Genomic DNA, 19,552 nt, shown 5'->3' with positions numbered 1-19,552 from the left:
ATCAAGGCATACAAAAACATGTCATTCAAAAGAAAGATAAGTTTTAAACGTTTTTGAAAAAAGTTATGAAGAGAAAAGGAAAAAAATCCAATATTAGTATACCTAAGACTACGTTATACACACAAAAAGTTAAATTTTGCATGCAAATTTTTTTTTTCAAAAATTGTTTGTTCGAGCACGCACATCAATTTGCAATTGAAAAAAAACCGAAAAAATTTTTGGGGGCAATTTCAAAAATGCTTTGAAAAATTTTTGTCGTCGCCGTCAAAAAAATGCTGGTCATACATTTTCCATATATGGAAATTGCATGATTAGCATTTTTTTTGACAAAAAATTTTCTTTTTATATAGTACGATACACCGAATTTTATGCCAAAACAAGAGAAAATTTTTTCGAAAATTCGCGACAACATTTTAGCAAAATGTATGAAATTTGTATGATTAGTATTTTTTCATAGACTTAGTTTATGGAATTGTATGATTAGCATTTTTGGTCTATGGAGGTCAACCCGGGAAGTTAATATCAATCAAAACAAAAACAAAATGAGTTTATTCTGACAGGAAAACGATGACCAAGTTGAGACAAAGTAATTGTTTTACTACATGCGTCCACTTAAATTGAATGAAAATGAGATAAACTCTTGTAAAAAAAGGTTTTTTAAATTGATAAAAAGTTTTCTTAGATGCCCTGCTTTTGACTGCCCAGGCAAGGTTCGGCTTTTTTTTTTGCTCAAATGCAACTCATAATTACTTTTCAAGTTTATTATCTACAGCAGACGATTTTCTCTGTTCAGAAAATGCCCTTAGAGCAGACCCGTCTTTGGCCAGAAAGTATTTTAAAGACAATTTATAAGGTTTTCTTTATCTTTATAGGGACGCTCAGTAAGGTCGATGGCAATTATCTCGCATTTCAACACAGGGGCTGATCTCGAGGGGGGAGCGGATTTTCAATAATTTTTCGCAAGTTTTGTCGATCGTTTCCTAGGTCGACTAAATAGATTTTCCGAGCATTCCCAGAACATTTTAAAGACTGTTCAAGATCTGGTAAACTGTTGGGAGAAATTATAAACCTAAGCTACAAAAAACTACCAAAACTACAAGACAGCAGTAAAAGTTTTGAGAAACCTATGACAAGAGAAACTACCTCAAATTGAACTTTAGAACTTCGATATTTTAAAATCTGTGGAATAAGTTTGCGTTTCTTAATGCCAGTTTGATGAAAAGAGATTTTGTCGGAAAACTTTTTACAAATTGCACCCCCCAATTGTTTGACACACTTTTTCTATAAATTTTGTTACACTGAATGTCTCAATGAGCAGATTATTTTACGCGAAGCTTTTTTGCAGCAAAAATGTCAAGCAATGACTGTATTCTAAAAGCAAAATTCTTTTTTTAAAATTCAAAAGTTGTGGTCAAATATATCTTTTGAAAAAAATGTCAATCAATGTTTTCAATATTTCATCATTGCAGTCTAGCCTTACCAAATAATTTATCTTGGTTTCGTATAATAATCCTTAATTAAAGTGTTTTGCTGAAAAAAATTGGAAAATTTTTGTTCCGCAAGGTTCTCTTAAGTTTTTGGATGAATTGAAACATATTTTCCTTTAAAAGAAAAATTTTGATTTCATCTACACTAACGAATATACGCGAGCAGCAAAAACAAATTAAGCGTGACAACAGGATAAAATTTACAAACAATAAATGAGAGTGTCAATAAATTTGCAGTAAGTGGATTCTATTCTGACAATTCTATGCATTAATGAAAAAGAGAAAAATAAACTCCATTCAAATATTTGAGAAACGAGTCAATTTTGTCTAACATTCCATTTTTGCTTCGCTGTTAAAAGGTGTCACAAAATAGTGCTCATTTTTATCTTAAAATTCAGTCTTTTTCAATTAATATGTTCTTTTCGATATGCCTGAAAATGTATTCGAACCAACCATTAGAATCTAAAATGTTTTTTTTTTACAAAAAAAATTATCGAAAAACTTGATAAGATAAGGTAGTTCTTCTCTCGTCATTTACAAATTTTACTCTTATAAGATTCTCACTGCCTAAAATTGCTCTTTTTTGTTTCGACTACTCTAAGCAGTGCGAAAAAAAAACTATGGTGTTCATAGAGCAATTTGAGTTAGCTAACAAAACGCTCGTCTTGCTCATTTTGCGGTAACTCTTGTTTTTGTTCACTTTCTTTGAACATTTTATTTAAATTCAAAGAAATAAGTTTCTTTGAGAAAATGGTACATATACCAAGTAAATTTCAGAAAAAAATACGTCTTTTCAAAACATTCCAAACATTGAAGCCAAACGAAACATAGCCAATTTGAGAAAAAGTAGAGCATAATAATTCAATCGCGTTTTTTATAGCAAAACTTTTTGTAACAACCAATTTTTTCTTCTGTTTTGAGTTTGGTCTACTAATTTTTCAGGGATTTACTAATTGACCGTTGCAGCAAATTGGTCATAATACAAAACTTGGACTGAAATACAATTTTGAAACAAATTTCTTTGTCAATTGTTCTGAAAAACGAACATATTCAGACCCGTTTTTATCGAGATTGAGATATTGTCTTCTTTTTATTAAAATTATTAACTTGAACAATCAATTTTTGATTAACAATAATGCCACAGTAGTTCCATTGCAAAATTTTTTGATATACTTAAACAGCATGGACAAAGTGCACCCAACGCCATAGTTTTTTCCAGCCACGTGTATGGCTGGGTCATTTTCTGAAGAACAACGCTTTTTCCACCATCGACTATTAAGGACTTCCGAAACAAAAACAAAAAAAAACGTTATAGTTCATTACAGTCGTTAAGCTTAGACCCTGAAATTGAACGTGAGGGTGGGCGAGGGCGTTGGGTGAATGGCGATTGTGGTAAAAAAAAATAAATGTTAAAATGCCATAAATTGAGAATTGAAAAAGTAGAACTAATATAAATTTATAAAAACTAGTTAAAATGTTAAATATGCAAAAAAAACTATGAAAACTAATTTGTAGCAGAAGCACCAAACAAAAAATGATATAAACTTAAAGCAATATTATAATTTTCATTAATAATCTCCCAGATAATCCATTAAAACGGATTTTAATTTATCATATTGACTTAAGAATTAATAAGATTGTAATCCATTGTTAATAGAATATAACCGGTTGATTTGTAATTTCATAGGTAATGACTATACAATGACAATATAGTCGATTATGACCCATGGGCGCTCGATGCAGGTTTTTAGCTGTCCCAAACAAAGTTTTTACTCTTTGATAATTTTTCGTTTTAATTTTTAGCTGGCAGTATTGAGAGTAGTATAGTAAAGTTTTCATTAAAGCAAAATTTCATTAAAGGTTTGTTTTTCATAAAATTTTATTTCATGAAAAACAAACCGGGGAAGCCCAATTTCTCTAGGGTTGAATTTTGTAATGCAAAATTTTTTAAAAAAAAACCTGAAAACTTTTAATGATTTGGTATTAACAAAAAAAAATGTTTTTTTTTCATTCCGGCATGAATTTTTTTTGTCTAATTGACCTTTCATTCATTAGGTTTAAGCTCCATTTTAAAACCTTTTGTATCTAATAAGCTAAAAATCAAAACAGCAGCAACAAAACGCCTCGAGTTAATCGTTTTTGATTCCATGTAATCTAATTATCTGTTTGATCACTTCTAAATTCCTTCTGATTTTACAACAAAACCTTTCCGAGTAAATATGTTGGTTGACCGATTAAAGTTTATCTACATTTTTTCATATTTTACGACCAAAAAGCCCTGCAGATAGAACCCTGACGCGTTGAAATGTCTATTTGCCGCTTTTGTGGTGCGATTGGTTTCAAATAAAAGGCATATTGCTGTCGTAAACTTAATTAAGGAATTCTGAATGCTATTGTTTTTCTGTTCAATAAACTTTGATGAAATGGTGTTATAAAAATCACTTACCGTTTTGAAGTGGCTCAATTTATGGGAAAGAATTGAAATGTTTCAGTTTTGGGAACCTTTGTATTAACTTTTGAATATATTTTTTGAAAATTCTTTAGTATTTTTTCAGCCTTAGGCCTGAAACGGTTCTTTAAGTGCCTCTTAGCCGTGCACAGACTGAAGATGTTTTGCGAAGCTAGAAAACATTGAGATATATTTGGGTGATCATCTTGTGCGATAAAAACGGGCGTTAACGGGCGTTAACGGGCGTTAACATTTGTTGAAAATAATTGTTTCTACTGTTTTGAAGTAGCTTAAAAATTTTTAAATATTTTATCGAAAACTTTCAGCTGAACTTACGATTCTCTTCTGTTCTGAAAGTGACATTACTAATCGAATACTGCTGTTTGTAGACCGAGTCACGCCATGTCAACCTAGCTGTATACTCTGTGCCCCCTTGTAGCTCTTTAACTTCATAACAGGCCTTCTCTCTCAAATTCAGAGCCCGGGCGGCGTCGTAAATCATCGGCTCTGAAGGTCCGCCGGGGTATTCTATTTCAAGTGGGTTTATGATCAGGTGGAAGTCTTGTAGCATGGGGTTTGAGCCGACGAGCCAACAGATCGACGCGGTGGTTATGCCGATATCGTCGACTTTGAGCAGTTGCGGATCCCGTGATGTTACTGAAATTAAGGGAAAAAATTAGTCTAAGTTATTGGAAATGACATCGATTTTAAGGAATTTAGTTAATTCCGATGAAAACTTTTAACTGATTTCACTTTTTCAGCTTATGCAAACCCTGAAGCCATTAATTATGTTAAACGATGTCATCTTCTGAACCTGCAAACTTCCGATTTTATGACAACGAAACTTTGCGTGTGAAGCAACAGATAGTTTTCGACGTTGATAAATTTTTAGGGATTGCTGCATGAGTCACCTTCTTGCCAGGCACTTAAAGTATCCAGGGATATCCTGGACTTCCCGGAAGGCTCCATCAACTGATGACTTCCACCAGGAAAGCCGAGATTGCCCTGGAATCACTGAGTTCCGCGACAGAAAGTCGAGGACTTCAGCTCAGTTTAGAAAAAGCAACTGTCAACTCAACTCATTCAATAACAATATTATTTGTGTGGTTTCTGCGAATCGCAGAGGAGCTATCAGTATGCCTTAAGAGTCCTGTCGATGATAGCCCATTTCTATTATCTCCCCACATTCCATATGAGTTATTTTGTTGAGTAAAGGTCTTTTCATGCGACTCTAGGCAGTTTTTTTTTCACGTGGTACCAATTTTCCAGCCTAATTTTCAGCGGTGGTACCAATTTGCCAGCCTACCAATTTTTTGGTAGGCATAAAGATAGAGGTTAAGTGAGAGCTTGTCCTCGCACATTTTCATTGCTATGTCACGGGATCGAACACACGATCTGACGACTTCAGAGTGAACGCCTTACCACTATAATAAATGCCTCAAATTATGCAATAAGTGATTTAAAGCACCAGCGGAATAAGGGTGGCAGGTTTGGTCGGTTTGGACGCTTCCTCTCAGGGATTCGACCCCCTGCCCACCCAAAAGTTCCCCCTTTGTACTATTTGGAGATGTCCATTTTTGGCTAACTAACGCTAAAATTGTTATAAAGGCGCTTTTAGCACCAATATACACTGATTTTTGAGGGGGGAGCGCGAGCCGAAAAACCGCCTTTTTTGGTCAAAGTTTTCAAAAAGTGCCAAAAACCGCCTGTTTTTCAAAGGTTTGCCTGCTGCGCAGACAGTTTGGTCAAAATGGGGTTTTATAGTGATTTAGGAGAGCTCATAGAATCCGTTTAAAGGTAATGCTTGTGTACCGTTGATCAATATTTATTGCATTATTCAAACAACAAGAGTTAGCTAGCAACATTTTTTAAATGGTTTCAGCAAAAGTTCAGTTATTCGCGCATTTTGCGTCGCTTAATGGTTAAATAAGAAAATCGTTCGAAACGTTTATTAGTTCAACCGTTCGATGTTAATATTTTGTTTTTATAGTTCGTCCATACAAGAAATTTAGGGTTATACTTGCAAGAAATTGACATAAGTTTTACTCTACACTTTGCTCTAGGAATGGATTAACGGCAGAAGTTTCCTTGTTACGGGGTTGACCAAAATATAAGACCGCACCTCGCATCGAATATTGTTCCACAGAAGCCATATACGATTGTCTATAAATGAAACCGTTAAGATAAAACAATTTTTGCTACAAATGGTTTATGTATGCGTGCAGACTTTTAAATAATGTTAACAAAGTTAAGATCCGCCACCTCAGCATTTAACTCCGAATAAACTTGTTTAGCGCCGCGTATAAAATGCTCGATTCTTGTAAGTTGAAATTTCCAACTTAGAGCAAAGTTAATTTCCTCGCCCTAAATAGATTCGACAGAGAGGATGGTAAATTTTTGTAACGATTAAGTAGGCCGAACAAAAAGGAACTGGCACTATAGCACCAATAAGTTATCGGAAATGGCCATATCGAAAAAAAAACTAATAAACACGTAACTAAAAATTTAAAAAAAAATCAATTTAGAGTTAAAAAGCAAGCAAATAGTGCAAAGTTGAAAGACCTAGCCATGGATCTTTATAGCTTTTAAACTTTTTTTGCTGGAGAAAATGCCTGATTAAGATGCATTTAGTAGTAGATTTCTGGCGCCAAGAATTCTGTTTTGCTAAAAGAATCCTAAGAAAACAAAGAAATATAATCGGAAATTTGGTATTTATTTTAATTAGTTTTTTTCATAACTTGTCAAGCAATTAAATTTTTTTATAATGCTTTAAAAAGTTTCTAATTCTCTTTTTTTTTCATGATTCAAAATAACAGCGTTTGAAATCTTCACTGATTCTTGCACAAAAACCGGCAGTTTTTTAAAGAATTTTGAAGTTCTTTTTGTTTTAGTTTAGTTAAATGTCATCTGTTTTTGACCAAATTTTTTTCCCATCTCAATGAGGCTGGCGGCACCCGAGTTTCTCTGATAAAAAAAGATTATTTTACGAACTGGAACCTGATCTAAACTATATTTTATGATTGGATAAATTAAATGTTTTACCAATGTAAAGTATTTAATATTAACCAATCATGATCCATCTAACTAACAACCCACTTATTTGTAAGTGCTGAAGTTACTTGTAATTTCAGCACCAGAGAGATTTGAATTTAACTTAGAAATTAGTTGGACTCTCCCGAGCACTTCAGCAGCCGCAATAAACCAGTATACCCTAGATCTATTGAGCCTAGCAGAGACTAGTTAAACAACCTGAGACTAGATAGTATAAGAGTAAGATTAGGATCGGTATTAGACTAAGAAGTTGCACGAATCTATCCGGCCGAAAATAAGATAGCGTGACGAGCAGACGGTGTACCCTATCCGAAATTACTCTATGAGTTACACTCCAGTCCTAACTCATCTGGTGCGACCATAAGTCTCGAACAAGACCTTATTAGATTAGAATTAACCAAAATTAGATTAGAAATTAGACAAAAACATTTACAAAATGTTATACGACAATAATTTAATTGAAATGTCTCTCCGACTCAATAGATCCGAGCCAATATTCCGAACCATAATAGAACTACCCGGAATTGGAAGAAGACATCGAACCAAAGACGACATACGACAAAGTAGAAACTTGCCGTATAGTTACATGATAGTTCGGCAAAAGCCAGAACAAACTTTTATATTTCGAATACTACTTGCAATGAATTTAGATTTCCATTTGCAAACATAAAACCTTGAAGTAAATCTTCAAAATCATTTCAGGCGCTAAACAAAATTAATATTATACAATAACGATTGATAAAAAGATCTAAGATCGTTTTCCTAAAATTCTGCAGTATTATACAAAACATGTTTGAAAAATATTTATTGGAAAATAAAAATAAAAATTAGTAGCATGACAATAAATGGTTAGTAATCATAAATCATCCTGTTGTTCCAGCTTCATCACCTAAAACATAACAGCAATCATCAACTCACTAATATCATAAAATACTAAATCTTTCCTTTACACAAATTTAAAACCTCATTAAAACTTAAAGTCACTTAATTTTAAAACCAGATCATCAAGGCTTATCCTTGGATCTTAAATCATTTTCTACTTCATTACATTTTAAATTTGATCATCAAGGCTTATCCTTGGATCAAACAGAACAACTTTGTTCTCCCCCACCCACTTAATTAGTGTCTAACGACCTCAAACGTCGATTCACTACCCAACCCTTTCTAAAGACCCAAGACTAATAGAAATTTTTAAACAAAACTAATCATTCAAATTAGGATAAACAGTGAAGAACTTCGGTTATTCATCCTTCACTTGATCCCCCCTCTTACCAGACCCAGGATAAATCTTAGACTTAGTAAGTTTAAAATAGTATCTAACGAACTACTCGCGTTCTAATTATACCTGAACCTTGTGGATCGATTTACTATTCTCCAACCCTTGAACACAATCACTACCCCTAAGTAAGATTAAGTAAGTTAACACCTTAGCTTATACTAGTCACGAGAAAGTAAAAATCATTCTTCGGAATCGATATACTTTTCTCTCCAACCCTAAACAAATAGACCCAGGTTAAGCTAACCAAAAAATCGTAAGAACTAACAGTTTAGGAAAATAGAAATCATTTAACAACCTTTTGCACCCGTCATCCTAAACCTTATGTCATTTAAAAACCTAGGGAATAAACAAACAATCGTTTTACACAATTGTGAAATAGATAACAAAAAATACGACCTTGTAATCACACCTCATACACAAACAGTTGGATACATTCGAACAAAACGACAAACACTAAAGAGAAAAATAATCACTAAACAAAGACAAATAACACGAAAAAGATTTTCAAAAAATCGAAACGCATTTTCAGAATCAGAAACCAACAGTTTAGACGAACTCTACAAACTAAAAGAATCAATAGATAAAAATTACCCACAACACGATCAATTATATTTTTCTGACTCAGAAACAACTTCAAATTCATCACAAAGAGGAAAAAGAAGAATAAAAAAGCAGTATAAACACAAACCAGTACATCTATACAACTGGAATCAACCAATTCGACACATTAATAATTACATATTAACAGTCATCGAACGAAAAAATGAGTTCAACGCACACCCCAGGTGACGAAACTCCAGATGATGATGAAATCTTTCCTTTTATAGTAGATGCAGATACTGATAGAGGACAACACATATTTTGTCAAAATTTACTCGTAAATTTATTTGAACCCGGAATCAGTCCATGTAAAACAGAGTTCCCCGATGTAAAAATCAAAAGACAAATCATAGATCACTATCTAAAAGATATATGCAACATAACACAACAATATGGAATCTACTCTATAGAATTCACTTCCCCAAACCATAATAATAGAACATACACTATTCAAACAGACGACCTTGATTTAGAATTTTCAAAAGTTTTTTCAGAATATATAAAAAGCATACAATACCATAACTCACAAAGAGCAAACTCCATTTTCACCAATGAAGTTTTCGCACTAATATATAGTTATATTTCGATATTAGAAAATGAACTCCCATTAACAAATGTCTCACCGACAGAAACATCTAAACATTTAAGAGTACGACATGAAATCACACTACTCTCTAGTTATTTAAACATCATTAAAGAAAATTTCACGAAAGACGACGTTTCACAACATACCAAACACGATTTACAAAAAATTTTAGCATGGTTCATAATAGATTATTTTACACACAATATTGATTTAATTGCACAAGCAAGAAAAAATTTTAGACCCCAAAACTCGAACGATGATACAGCTATCACAGAACAATCAGATTATGTTTGGGACCCCGAATGGTCTCATCCCGTATTTATAAACTTTCCACAATCAATCTCAAGTCAAGCAATAGGTACAATATCTTACATAAGAGATTATGTAAGAGTAATACCATTAACAATTGATACAACACCATTAAACTATAATACATTTTTACCCGATACACAAAATAATAGTTTAAACTCTACAGTCATACACAATGAAAACCTCAATGGATCTAGGAATCTTACTCAACAAGATATACAGACACCATCACACTTCATAAATGAAGAAATTGTACACACAACAACTACACAACAAAGTATTTCACCAATACGCCCAAATTTAACAACACCAAGAAATACAAATCCTTCACAAACACAGGTAACCTTACAATCAACCGTTAAACCTTCGGTTGCCCCTAAATATTCACATATGGATTACCAAACATACAAACCCATGACAATACCATCAAAAACACGCAAAACATTCACTAGAAACAACTTTGCAGACCATAATTATAATTATACACATCCATCAAAAACAAATTATAAACCACAAAGAAATTTTAATCAATATACAAAACCTCGAAACTGGGATAACCCAACGGCCCAATATAATTCCACAAATTTTCAACCAAATCCTCCACAGGATCGCAGTGAAAATTACCCATTTTTTCAACAAAATAAAAATAAAAAACAAACATCTTATCAAATGGATTATTTATCCTCAGATGAAGATTTCTTACAACCAGATATATTTGCACCAAATACTCAAGAATATCGTAGACAAGGAATACAGAAAACACGTACAAACCATAGAAATTTTTCTCCACAATCAATAGATGCACAATATCAACAACCAATTCAACAACCAAATCCAATTAATATACAATCTTTTCAACCAATTCAACAACAAAATCCAATGACTACACACTCGTATCAACCATCACAAATGCAAAATGAAATACCACTCCCGTATTATCTTCAACAACATGAAATAACAAGAAACCAACTTTCAAATTTTTCTCAAATGCCAAATGCAGCTGAATCATTACAAATGACAATGAATCCATACCTAATGGGTGGATCATCAATAACATCAAACAAACCTTTAATGGTTTTCACAGGAACAGACCCTGAATACTCTGTAGAAGATTATTTAAATGCAGTAACAGCAAACCTGATTTTAAATATAGGACCTGAACCAATTAATACGCCACTACATCAAAACTGGATACATCGACGCACAGCGTTGATACAAACAACCTTAGATGGCGCAGCCCAAAAATGGTTTTCAGTACTACCTCAAGAAATAAAATCAAACTGGAAAAGATTTACACAAGAATTTTCAAAAATGTTTGACTCCGAAAGAAACAAACAACAACAAAGAGTTTTATGTAATGAAATTCGCAGATTACCAAACGAAACCATCAAGCAAATAGCAGTAAGAATCGAAACACTAGTTCGAAAAGCATATTCACTAAATACACATGACTATAAAAACACTAAGATGACAGAAATCTTAATGATGACCTTAACACCACAATTAAGGAAAATAGCAATAAAAAAGAGAGCATCACATCCTTCTTCAATTCGAGAACCCGATTTAGATTTTAGAAAACTAGTAGACAAACTAGAACAAGCAGAAATCACAATGAAATTAGAAGAAACGGAAAATCTGAAATTACAATACGTTAACAAAATTGAAACGACTCCCACTAATATTAATAATATACAAGAATCAGAAACAGATCTCGTTGAAAAAATCACTGAAATACTCAATATTTACGAAAAGAACCCGAACTTTAAAGGCAAACCATCTTTCAAAAAATGGTGTAATTATTGCCGACGATACGGACATAGTATTTCCGAATGTAGACAAAAACAACAAGATAGTCAAAATAAACCTCAAAAATACAAAGAACCAAATAAATCATTTTATCAATACATGAAAAAAGATCAAAACCTACCAAACAAAAATGTATACAGCAACAACAGTTCAGGAAAACCACTCCCAAACAATACAAGCTATACAAGAAATCAATCTCCATATAACTCAAGTTATAGAGGAAGATCACCAGAACGAAGAAACACGTATAATTCATCACAAAATCACTACAATAGACCGAATAGTCGAAATAACTACTCCAGATCAAATTCAAATACACAACGATTTGTTTCTAGATCTAATTCTCAATCAAGAAATAACTATTATCCAAACAACCAATCACGAAATTCATCATACAATAGGAATAGAAACTACTCCTATAATCGAAACAGAAGTTATTCAAACAACCGAAACCAGAATTACCCGAACAACCGATCAAGGAATAACTCATATAATAGATCGAACTATAACAGACCAAACAATAATTACCAAAACAGATCGCGAAATAATTCACAAAACCGACACCCAAGTTATAATAATCGTTATCGAAATTATTCCCAATCACCACACCGAAATAATAATCACTACAATAACTCTAATAATCGTCACAGAAGCAGTACACCTAAACATCAAAGACAAATCAATCAAGTACAAGCTAACCCAGAAACAACATCAGACCCTCCAGGTATTGATGACACAGTAACTGATACGTTACAACTCAATCAAATAAACTGTACATTATCAGATTCAGAAAGTGATACTGAAAACACTCTTGATATCAATATGATAAAAGTCGAAAATGACTATGAATCTGTCATATATGAACAACCCTTTCCATCACATATATATGAAAATCAATCACAAATTCTTCAAAATCATTACACTACACCCATAAATTCCACACCAACGACGCAAGAAACAAATGAGATAAACACTACAAATCAAACCAATAAAAATACCAAAACAAAATGCTTGAATACAAACCACATTTATCAAAATATACAAAAAGAACAACCCAAAGAAAAAATTTGGACAATACCATTTCTCTTAGAAAGCCCAAGAAATAAAGAATTTCAACCACCAGACCTTGAAATAGATTTTTTAATTGATTCAGGAGCAGAATCAAACATAATAAACATTCCCACATGGAATGAAATAAAAATCTTACACCCAAAGCTAACACCTCTTGAAACCTCCAGCAAACTAGCGACAGCACAAGGATCAACATTGATAAACTACGGAAAAATCCAATTATTTCTCCTCCCTACCAGAACAATGGAACAAAGTAAAATTTTAAATAAGCCATTTAAACAAATATTCCATATCACCGATATTAAATATAATATCATTGGAATACCATTTATTTCAAAGTATATACCAACAATTAACATACTAAATAGTAAAATATTAATCAAAGATAAATATACAAAAACAAAAGAAACATCCTTAACATTTTTTCAAAGATTGAATAAACAACCACCATTCTTTTCAAAATTTTATCCGATATTTAACCAACAAAGAAAACACCTGAAACCACTATCAGGAAACATCTATAATTTTTCAATCAAACAAGTTCACCAATATGATAAAGCACAAAACAAACAAAAATTTTATATGTCAGATTTTGAATTCAAACCGATTCATAAATTTTTCAAAATCACAATCTCTTCAATAAAATATTTGAAAAATTCGAATTCAGATATCATCTCCTTACATGTCTATAACAACACACCTTACCAAGTAACATTACCATTAGGACTTTTAGGATATTGTGAAACCAACGCAACAATATCACCAATACACGAAAAAGCCTATCGCGTAAATAATATACTCCAATTACTAGATATTTGCCAATCTACAATTCTTAATGAAGAATTATCTATAAATAATATAATAAGTAACGAAAACAGAAATACGGATTATTTCACAAAAACTCCATATTTCAAACCTACATTCAACATCAGTAACTACACAGAGGACCAACAGAAATTTTTAACAATGTTTAATTTCCAACATTCACAAATAACACAAGACGAATTTGAAAAGTTAGCCAAACAGCTAATTCAATATTCATCAGTCTATGCAACATCAAAATTCGATGTTGGCAAAATCAGTTCATCACTACATCTCCCATTAAAACCAGACGCAGTTTTCAAAAAACAAAGAGCAAGTAAAGTACCAATTCACTTACATGATAAAGTAAACAGATTACTCGATATTTTAGAGCAATACAACATTATATCACCGGTTAATAAAGAAGAACAACCAAAAGGCAACACATTCATCAACCCCGTTATCATTCTAGCTAAAGGAGAATCGTTAAAAATCGTTCTCGATGCTAGATACCTCAATTCACTCATAGATGAATCAAAATGTAATTGGCCCATTGAACCAATACAAGTTATTTTAACAAAAATAAACGGCAAATACTTCACAACCGCCGACATGAATAGTGCATACAATCAAATGCCACTAGATGAACAATCACGACGTTTAACACAATTTGTTATCGGAAACCAACAATATGAATTCAACCGCTTATTCTATGGAATATCCATAGGACCAGCAGCATTTTCAGCCTTTATGAGCAAAATTTTTAGACCACTAATACTCAAGAAAAACGCAATCACCTATTTAGACGATGTTTTTATGCAATCACAAACAAAAGACGAAATGTTCAAAGTTTTAGAAACATATCACCAAATACTTCAGAACGAAAATCTGAAGGCCGCCCCCGATAAATCACACTTCTTTTTGACTAGAGTTAAATTCTTAGGACATAATATAGAAAGAAAAACAATCACTCCACTGAAATCACGCATTGACGCTATTCAAAAACTTCAACCACCAACAAATAAAAAGAAAATCCAAGAGTTCCTTGGAATGTTAAACTTTTTAAGTAAATATGTTTATAAAATGCAATTATACCTACGACCATTTTATAACATCCTTAGACAACAAAACAACTTTGAATGGAATACAGAACATCAAACACGATTCGAAGAAATAAAGAAACTTTTAACTGAACAAATTTCAAACACAATTCCAGACCCTGATCAACCATTTTATGCAATGTGCGATGCTTCGAACTTTGGCATCGGCGCAGCATTATTACAATCACATAATGGTACAAATAAAATGAACCTCATATCAGCAAATTCTCGATTATTCACTCAAGCAGAGCTACGACTCTCAACTCTAATGAGAGAATGTACAGCCATAATATATACACTTACAGAATATGAATTTCTGATACTTGGATCAAAACATCCCACAGTTTTGTTCACAGACCACAAACCAATCATCTTTCTTTTTACACAGAAATCTAACCCAAACCACCGAGTTTACAGATTTCAACTAATTCTAATGAAATTTCCAAACTTACATATAGTTTGGACTGCAGGAAAAAATCTTGCATTACCAGACACCTTAAGTCGAAATACACCACCTGAATTACTTACACGAAAAACAACAGTTGAAATACCCAAAAATATAAAATTCTACCTTGCAGAAAACGAAACATCACCTCGATTAGAATGCAAATATGCAGTAAAAACTGATATTGAACAATCACAAATAAATAATTTACAACATTTCCCACTTTATTTAGATTGTCAAAATAATCATTATGAAGTTGACCTACTTGGAACATCAACTTTTAAACCAATTCCATATTCTCAATGGATAAAAAATAACACCCAACAAAAACGAACAAAACAACACCTACCTAAAAAAGACCATTTTCCACTAATTGAAAAAGAAGATTTAACTGATAAAATAAATTTATCAGGACCACAAACAAATGATTCAAAATACACAATAAATCAAGTTTTTGACCTTCACGACCCACTTGATACAATACCATTATCTAAATTAGAAATCGAAAACATTTTTCTCCCCCCAACAGAAACAATTACAATTTCAACACTGAAACAATATCAAAACCTTGACCCAGTAATTCGACAACTAAAATCATGGCACAAATATAAAACTAAACCTATCAAAGCAGATTCAACCATTCTAGGAAACAAAACACTCCTCCGATACTTTCGCAAGTTTAACAATACAACAATTAACGAAAATACAGACCTTTTAGAGTACAACCTTAATGAATCTACAATTCCCTGTCTCCCTATAAGTATGATTCTTATAGCTTTTAATATTTCACATACACAAAACATTAAAGGACACTCTGGATCAGAGAAAACATATTCAAATTTTATACAAAATTTTTACTTCCCAAATGCACCAATTTGGATAAAAGTACTATGCAATGATTGTATAGTATGTCAATTAAATAAACCTTACCCAAATCAAAAACAAATAGCACAAAAACAAGATTTTAAAGGACAAAGTTTATACTTTAATCATCGTATCTCATTTGATACTAAAGGACCAATTTCACCCTCATCAGAAGGAAACTCCTACATTATGGTAATTGTTGACGCATTTACACATTATGTAGCACTTAACCCAGTACCACATTGTAACGCTTATTACGCATACACAACACTTTATGAACACTGGATAGCAAAATTTGGACTACCAGAAATTTTAGTCACAGACAATGGTACAGAATTCATAAATAATGAAATAATAACACTATGTCATTTATACAACATTAAACACAAACCACGTACATCTCATGCACCTTGGACAAACGGCTTAGTCGAAGGTATGAACCGTTCACTACAAGAATATCTTAGATGTATCATCAACGGAAATGATACCAAATATACCGAATGGTCAGCAGATGTAAAATTATTTCCATTAGCATATAATTCACAAATCACGACAACTTTAGGAATGTCACCATACGAAATGGTTTTCAACCAAAAGCCACGCAAACCAATAATGTTTACAGCAAATTCCCATAAAAACGCACAAGGTTATTGTCAACCAAATAAAGACTCAATTTGTTATAACCTACCATTACATACGCACGATGAAGATCATTTTCATCACCCACAAATCCTTAAATTAGCCTCCGGTACACACACCGAATGGATTTTAAATAGAGATAAGAAACACAATGAAATTTACCAAAAAATAACGAAAAAGTTATTACAAAGACAAAACATAAATGAACAAATCAATTCACGTTTTACACCAGCTTCCGATTTAAAAATTGGAACATTTGTTTTAATACCTAATTTTAATACTCAAAAAGGAATTTCTAAAAAATTACAACCCCTCCGAAAAGGACCCTATCAAATAATTGCAAAACCCACAGATGTCACATATAAAATTATCGACTCAAACAAAAAAGAAATCGTTCAGCATCGAAACAACCTATTACCTTATTACCCAAAAGAATACGCACTCCGCGAATTAACCCAATTATATTCTTTCACAGGATTAAAAATTATTCAAAACGAACCACATCTGAAAAACACAGAACAAAATGATAACCCCACCGAAAATCAAAACACAAAACCAATCGCTACCAAAAACAATACACAAAACCATAAAGAATCTCCAAAACAAAGAAAAAATAGAAAAATGACAGAACAAATAATACCCCAAGAAGAAATAGACAAATCAGAACATAGAAAGACAACAAGACTCCGAAATCAACCACGTAAAAACTACAAAATGTTCATCCCCCAATCTAAAATATTAAAGAAAGTAGAATTTAAAAAGTAATTTTAAAATTTTATACTTCACAATCTTGAAACCTCCGTAACATTTTTCATTTCAATTTTCAAAATAACATGCTCACAAGTACGCAATAATTCTAGTTCAAAATAGACCAATAGGATTCATCCAATCCGCCACTTTCTCTAACTCAAACTAAGATCAATTAGACGAATAATCTAGAACTCCAGGCACATCTCTAACTATAACTTTACAACCTCCAGGTCAAAAATAAGCAAACCACTCCAACTTGACAGCTAAAATAAATATCACCATAATACCGTACCCCTCCCTTATCTAATAACCCAAAGATCAACAATATTTCCCCAACTCAGACCACGAATACCCCCAAAACAAATTTGATAACTTAGCCTAAAGTCACAAAATGAAGATTTTAATTAGCCTAAAGTATAAAAATCTCACCATACCCCGGATCATTTGACAAACAAAAATAAAGAAAAAGACGACCTCCCAGTCACCATGAAAATTGCCCCCAACAATTTTTTACGAAACTCAACCCACTTGTCAAAAAACTAATAAATAATTCGACCACACTAGAAAATCGCCTCAAACAGCAAAAAATATTCGACAAAGAGATCATTTCTTAAATGCTTTTCTCTCAAACAGTCGCTCAAATATTTATCAATTTTAAACATTTTTTTTCAATACTTCAAGTCTTTATAATCTTTCTTTTTGATATCATCGAATCTTTTCTAATAATCATAATAATTTTTTGTAACATTTTTTTAATTTTCTACACAATAATTGAACTATTCCTCCAACTTTCCAAAACCCTTGAATATATCCACAGGTACGATTTTAACAACTTGTCTAAATGATACGAACAATTTTCAGTAGAACTGATATTTTTTTATTGTTTGTAATTTTCATAACATTTCTATCATCCCTCATTTTGACAATATGTAAATGTATAAAGAAAGCAATCATTACATTTGCCCTAGCAACAATTTTTCTAATTCTTTTTTTAGAAGAATATTATAATAAACATAAACCCTCTCACTAAAGTAACAATTTAAAAATCCATCAAAAATTGCTACCCAACAGTCACAGAATCAGTCTTCACCGACATCATCCCAAGATAATCCAACACCACCTTCAACTACTCAAAACCCTCAAACATCTACACGAATTTCTTTTCAAGACAATCCATACACCTTTGAAGAAAGGCACGCTCGTTTATCTGAACCACTAGAACCAGTTCAACGACAAGCATCCCTAAGTGAACCAACATATAATCTTTACCCAACACTACCACAAGAACTAAGTAGAATACGAAACCTTAGTCAAAACCAAAACACAGCAGAAATAAATAGACAAATTATACATCCTCGACGAAATAGAAATTTTCAAACTCCCCGAGTTCATTTTGATATACCTCAATCCCCAACACAAACCACTCCAGAAAACACCACTGGTATCACACCAGAAACTCCTACACTTTTTTCACAACGAAGCACTTCAAGTCTACCTTCAGACTACTTAGGTTCAACACCAACATCTGAACAGATACGTGAAAATCCCTTTAACCCCCCAAACCTAACATCACGACTGCCATATTGGACTACAAATTCATTCACACAAGGTGAACCAAATTTAGTCAATGACCCCATAGATATTTCTACGGATACAACAACATCCTCATCACTACCAGAAACATTATCACTACCATCAACACCATCAATAAGTCAATTTTCACCACTACCCTTTAACTTAAATTTTCCAAATAATCTCGACGCCAGATATCGAGAACAATCATCAATAAATATTCCTTTAAGATTAGATTGGAATACATTCACAGCACCTCCACCACTATTTGGACAACATCAAGAAAGTAACCGCCTTCATAACTGGGCACTTAATAGATTACAATATCGCCAAGATATTCACAACGATATCCGTGATCACAATATTCAAATACTCCAACAAAACAGTTTACAATTAAAATTTGAAATCACAGTTAAGTTAAATAATATTACCCAACATCCCTACCCATTAAATCCACCTAACATAACAGCTCAATCACTACCACCACCGTTTATAACTACTGAAGTAATATACAAATACGACAGATACACTAAAAACACAATTGGTTACATTACATTTTATAATCCATACTCAGGATTATCATACACATGTATATTCTAAAATTATTAATTTTTCTCCAAACCCTTTTTCTAATAACCTCAAATCAAAATATAAACCCTTCCCCTCGTACAGGACCACAAGATTTATTAGTAACACATTACGATTGCGAAGAAAATGAACAAAAAACACTACATAAATATGCA

General features: G+C 32.5%; 3 protein-coding genes across 4 annotated transcripts in view; 2 read left to right on the top strand and 1 right to left on the bottom strand.

The window, feature by feature from the left end:
• The window catches only part of LOC134855194 (dnaJ homolog subfamily C member 10-like), a 434,156-nt gene that overhangs the window by 303,467 nt on the left and 111,137 nt on the right, over positions 1-19,552 (top strand). The window lies entirely within an intron of this gene.
• LOC134855193 (dnaJ homolog subfamily B member 9-like) overlaps positions 1-19,552 on the top strand; it is a 427,207-nt gene that overhangs the window by 303,474 nt on the left and 104,181 nt on the right. The gene's annotated exons all lie outside the window — the stretch shown is intronic.
• LOC134855275 (uncharacterized) overlaps positions 1-19,552 on the bottom strand; it is a 98,865-nt gene that overhangs the window by 51,725 nt on the left and 27,588 nt on the right. For both annotated transcript variants that reach the window (XM_063871754.1, XM_063871755.1), the window contains exon 3: positions 4,273-4,593. In XM_063871754.1, the coding sequence (XP_063727824.1) occupies positions 4,273-4,593 (321 nt within the window). The remainder of the gene's footprint in view (positions 1-4,272; positions 4,594-19,552) is intronic.

The sequence above is a fragment of the Symsagittifera roscoffensis genome, chromosome 10 (genome assembly GCF_963678635.1).
Source record: "Symsagittifera roscoffensis chromosome 10, txSymRosc1.1, whole genome shotgun sequence".
NCBI classification, from domain to species: Eukaryota; Metazoa; Xenacoelomorpha; order Acoela; family Convolutidae; genus Symsagittifera; species Symsagittifera roscoffensis.
This window is presented reverse-complemented; position numbering and strand designations above follow the sequence as displayed.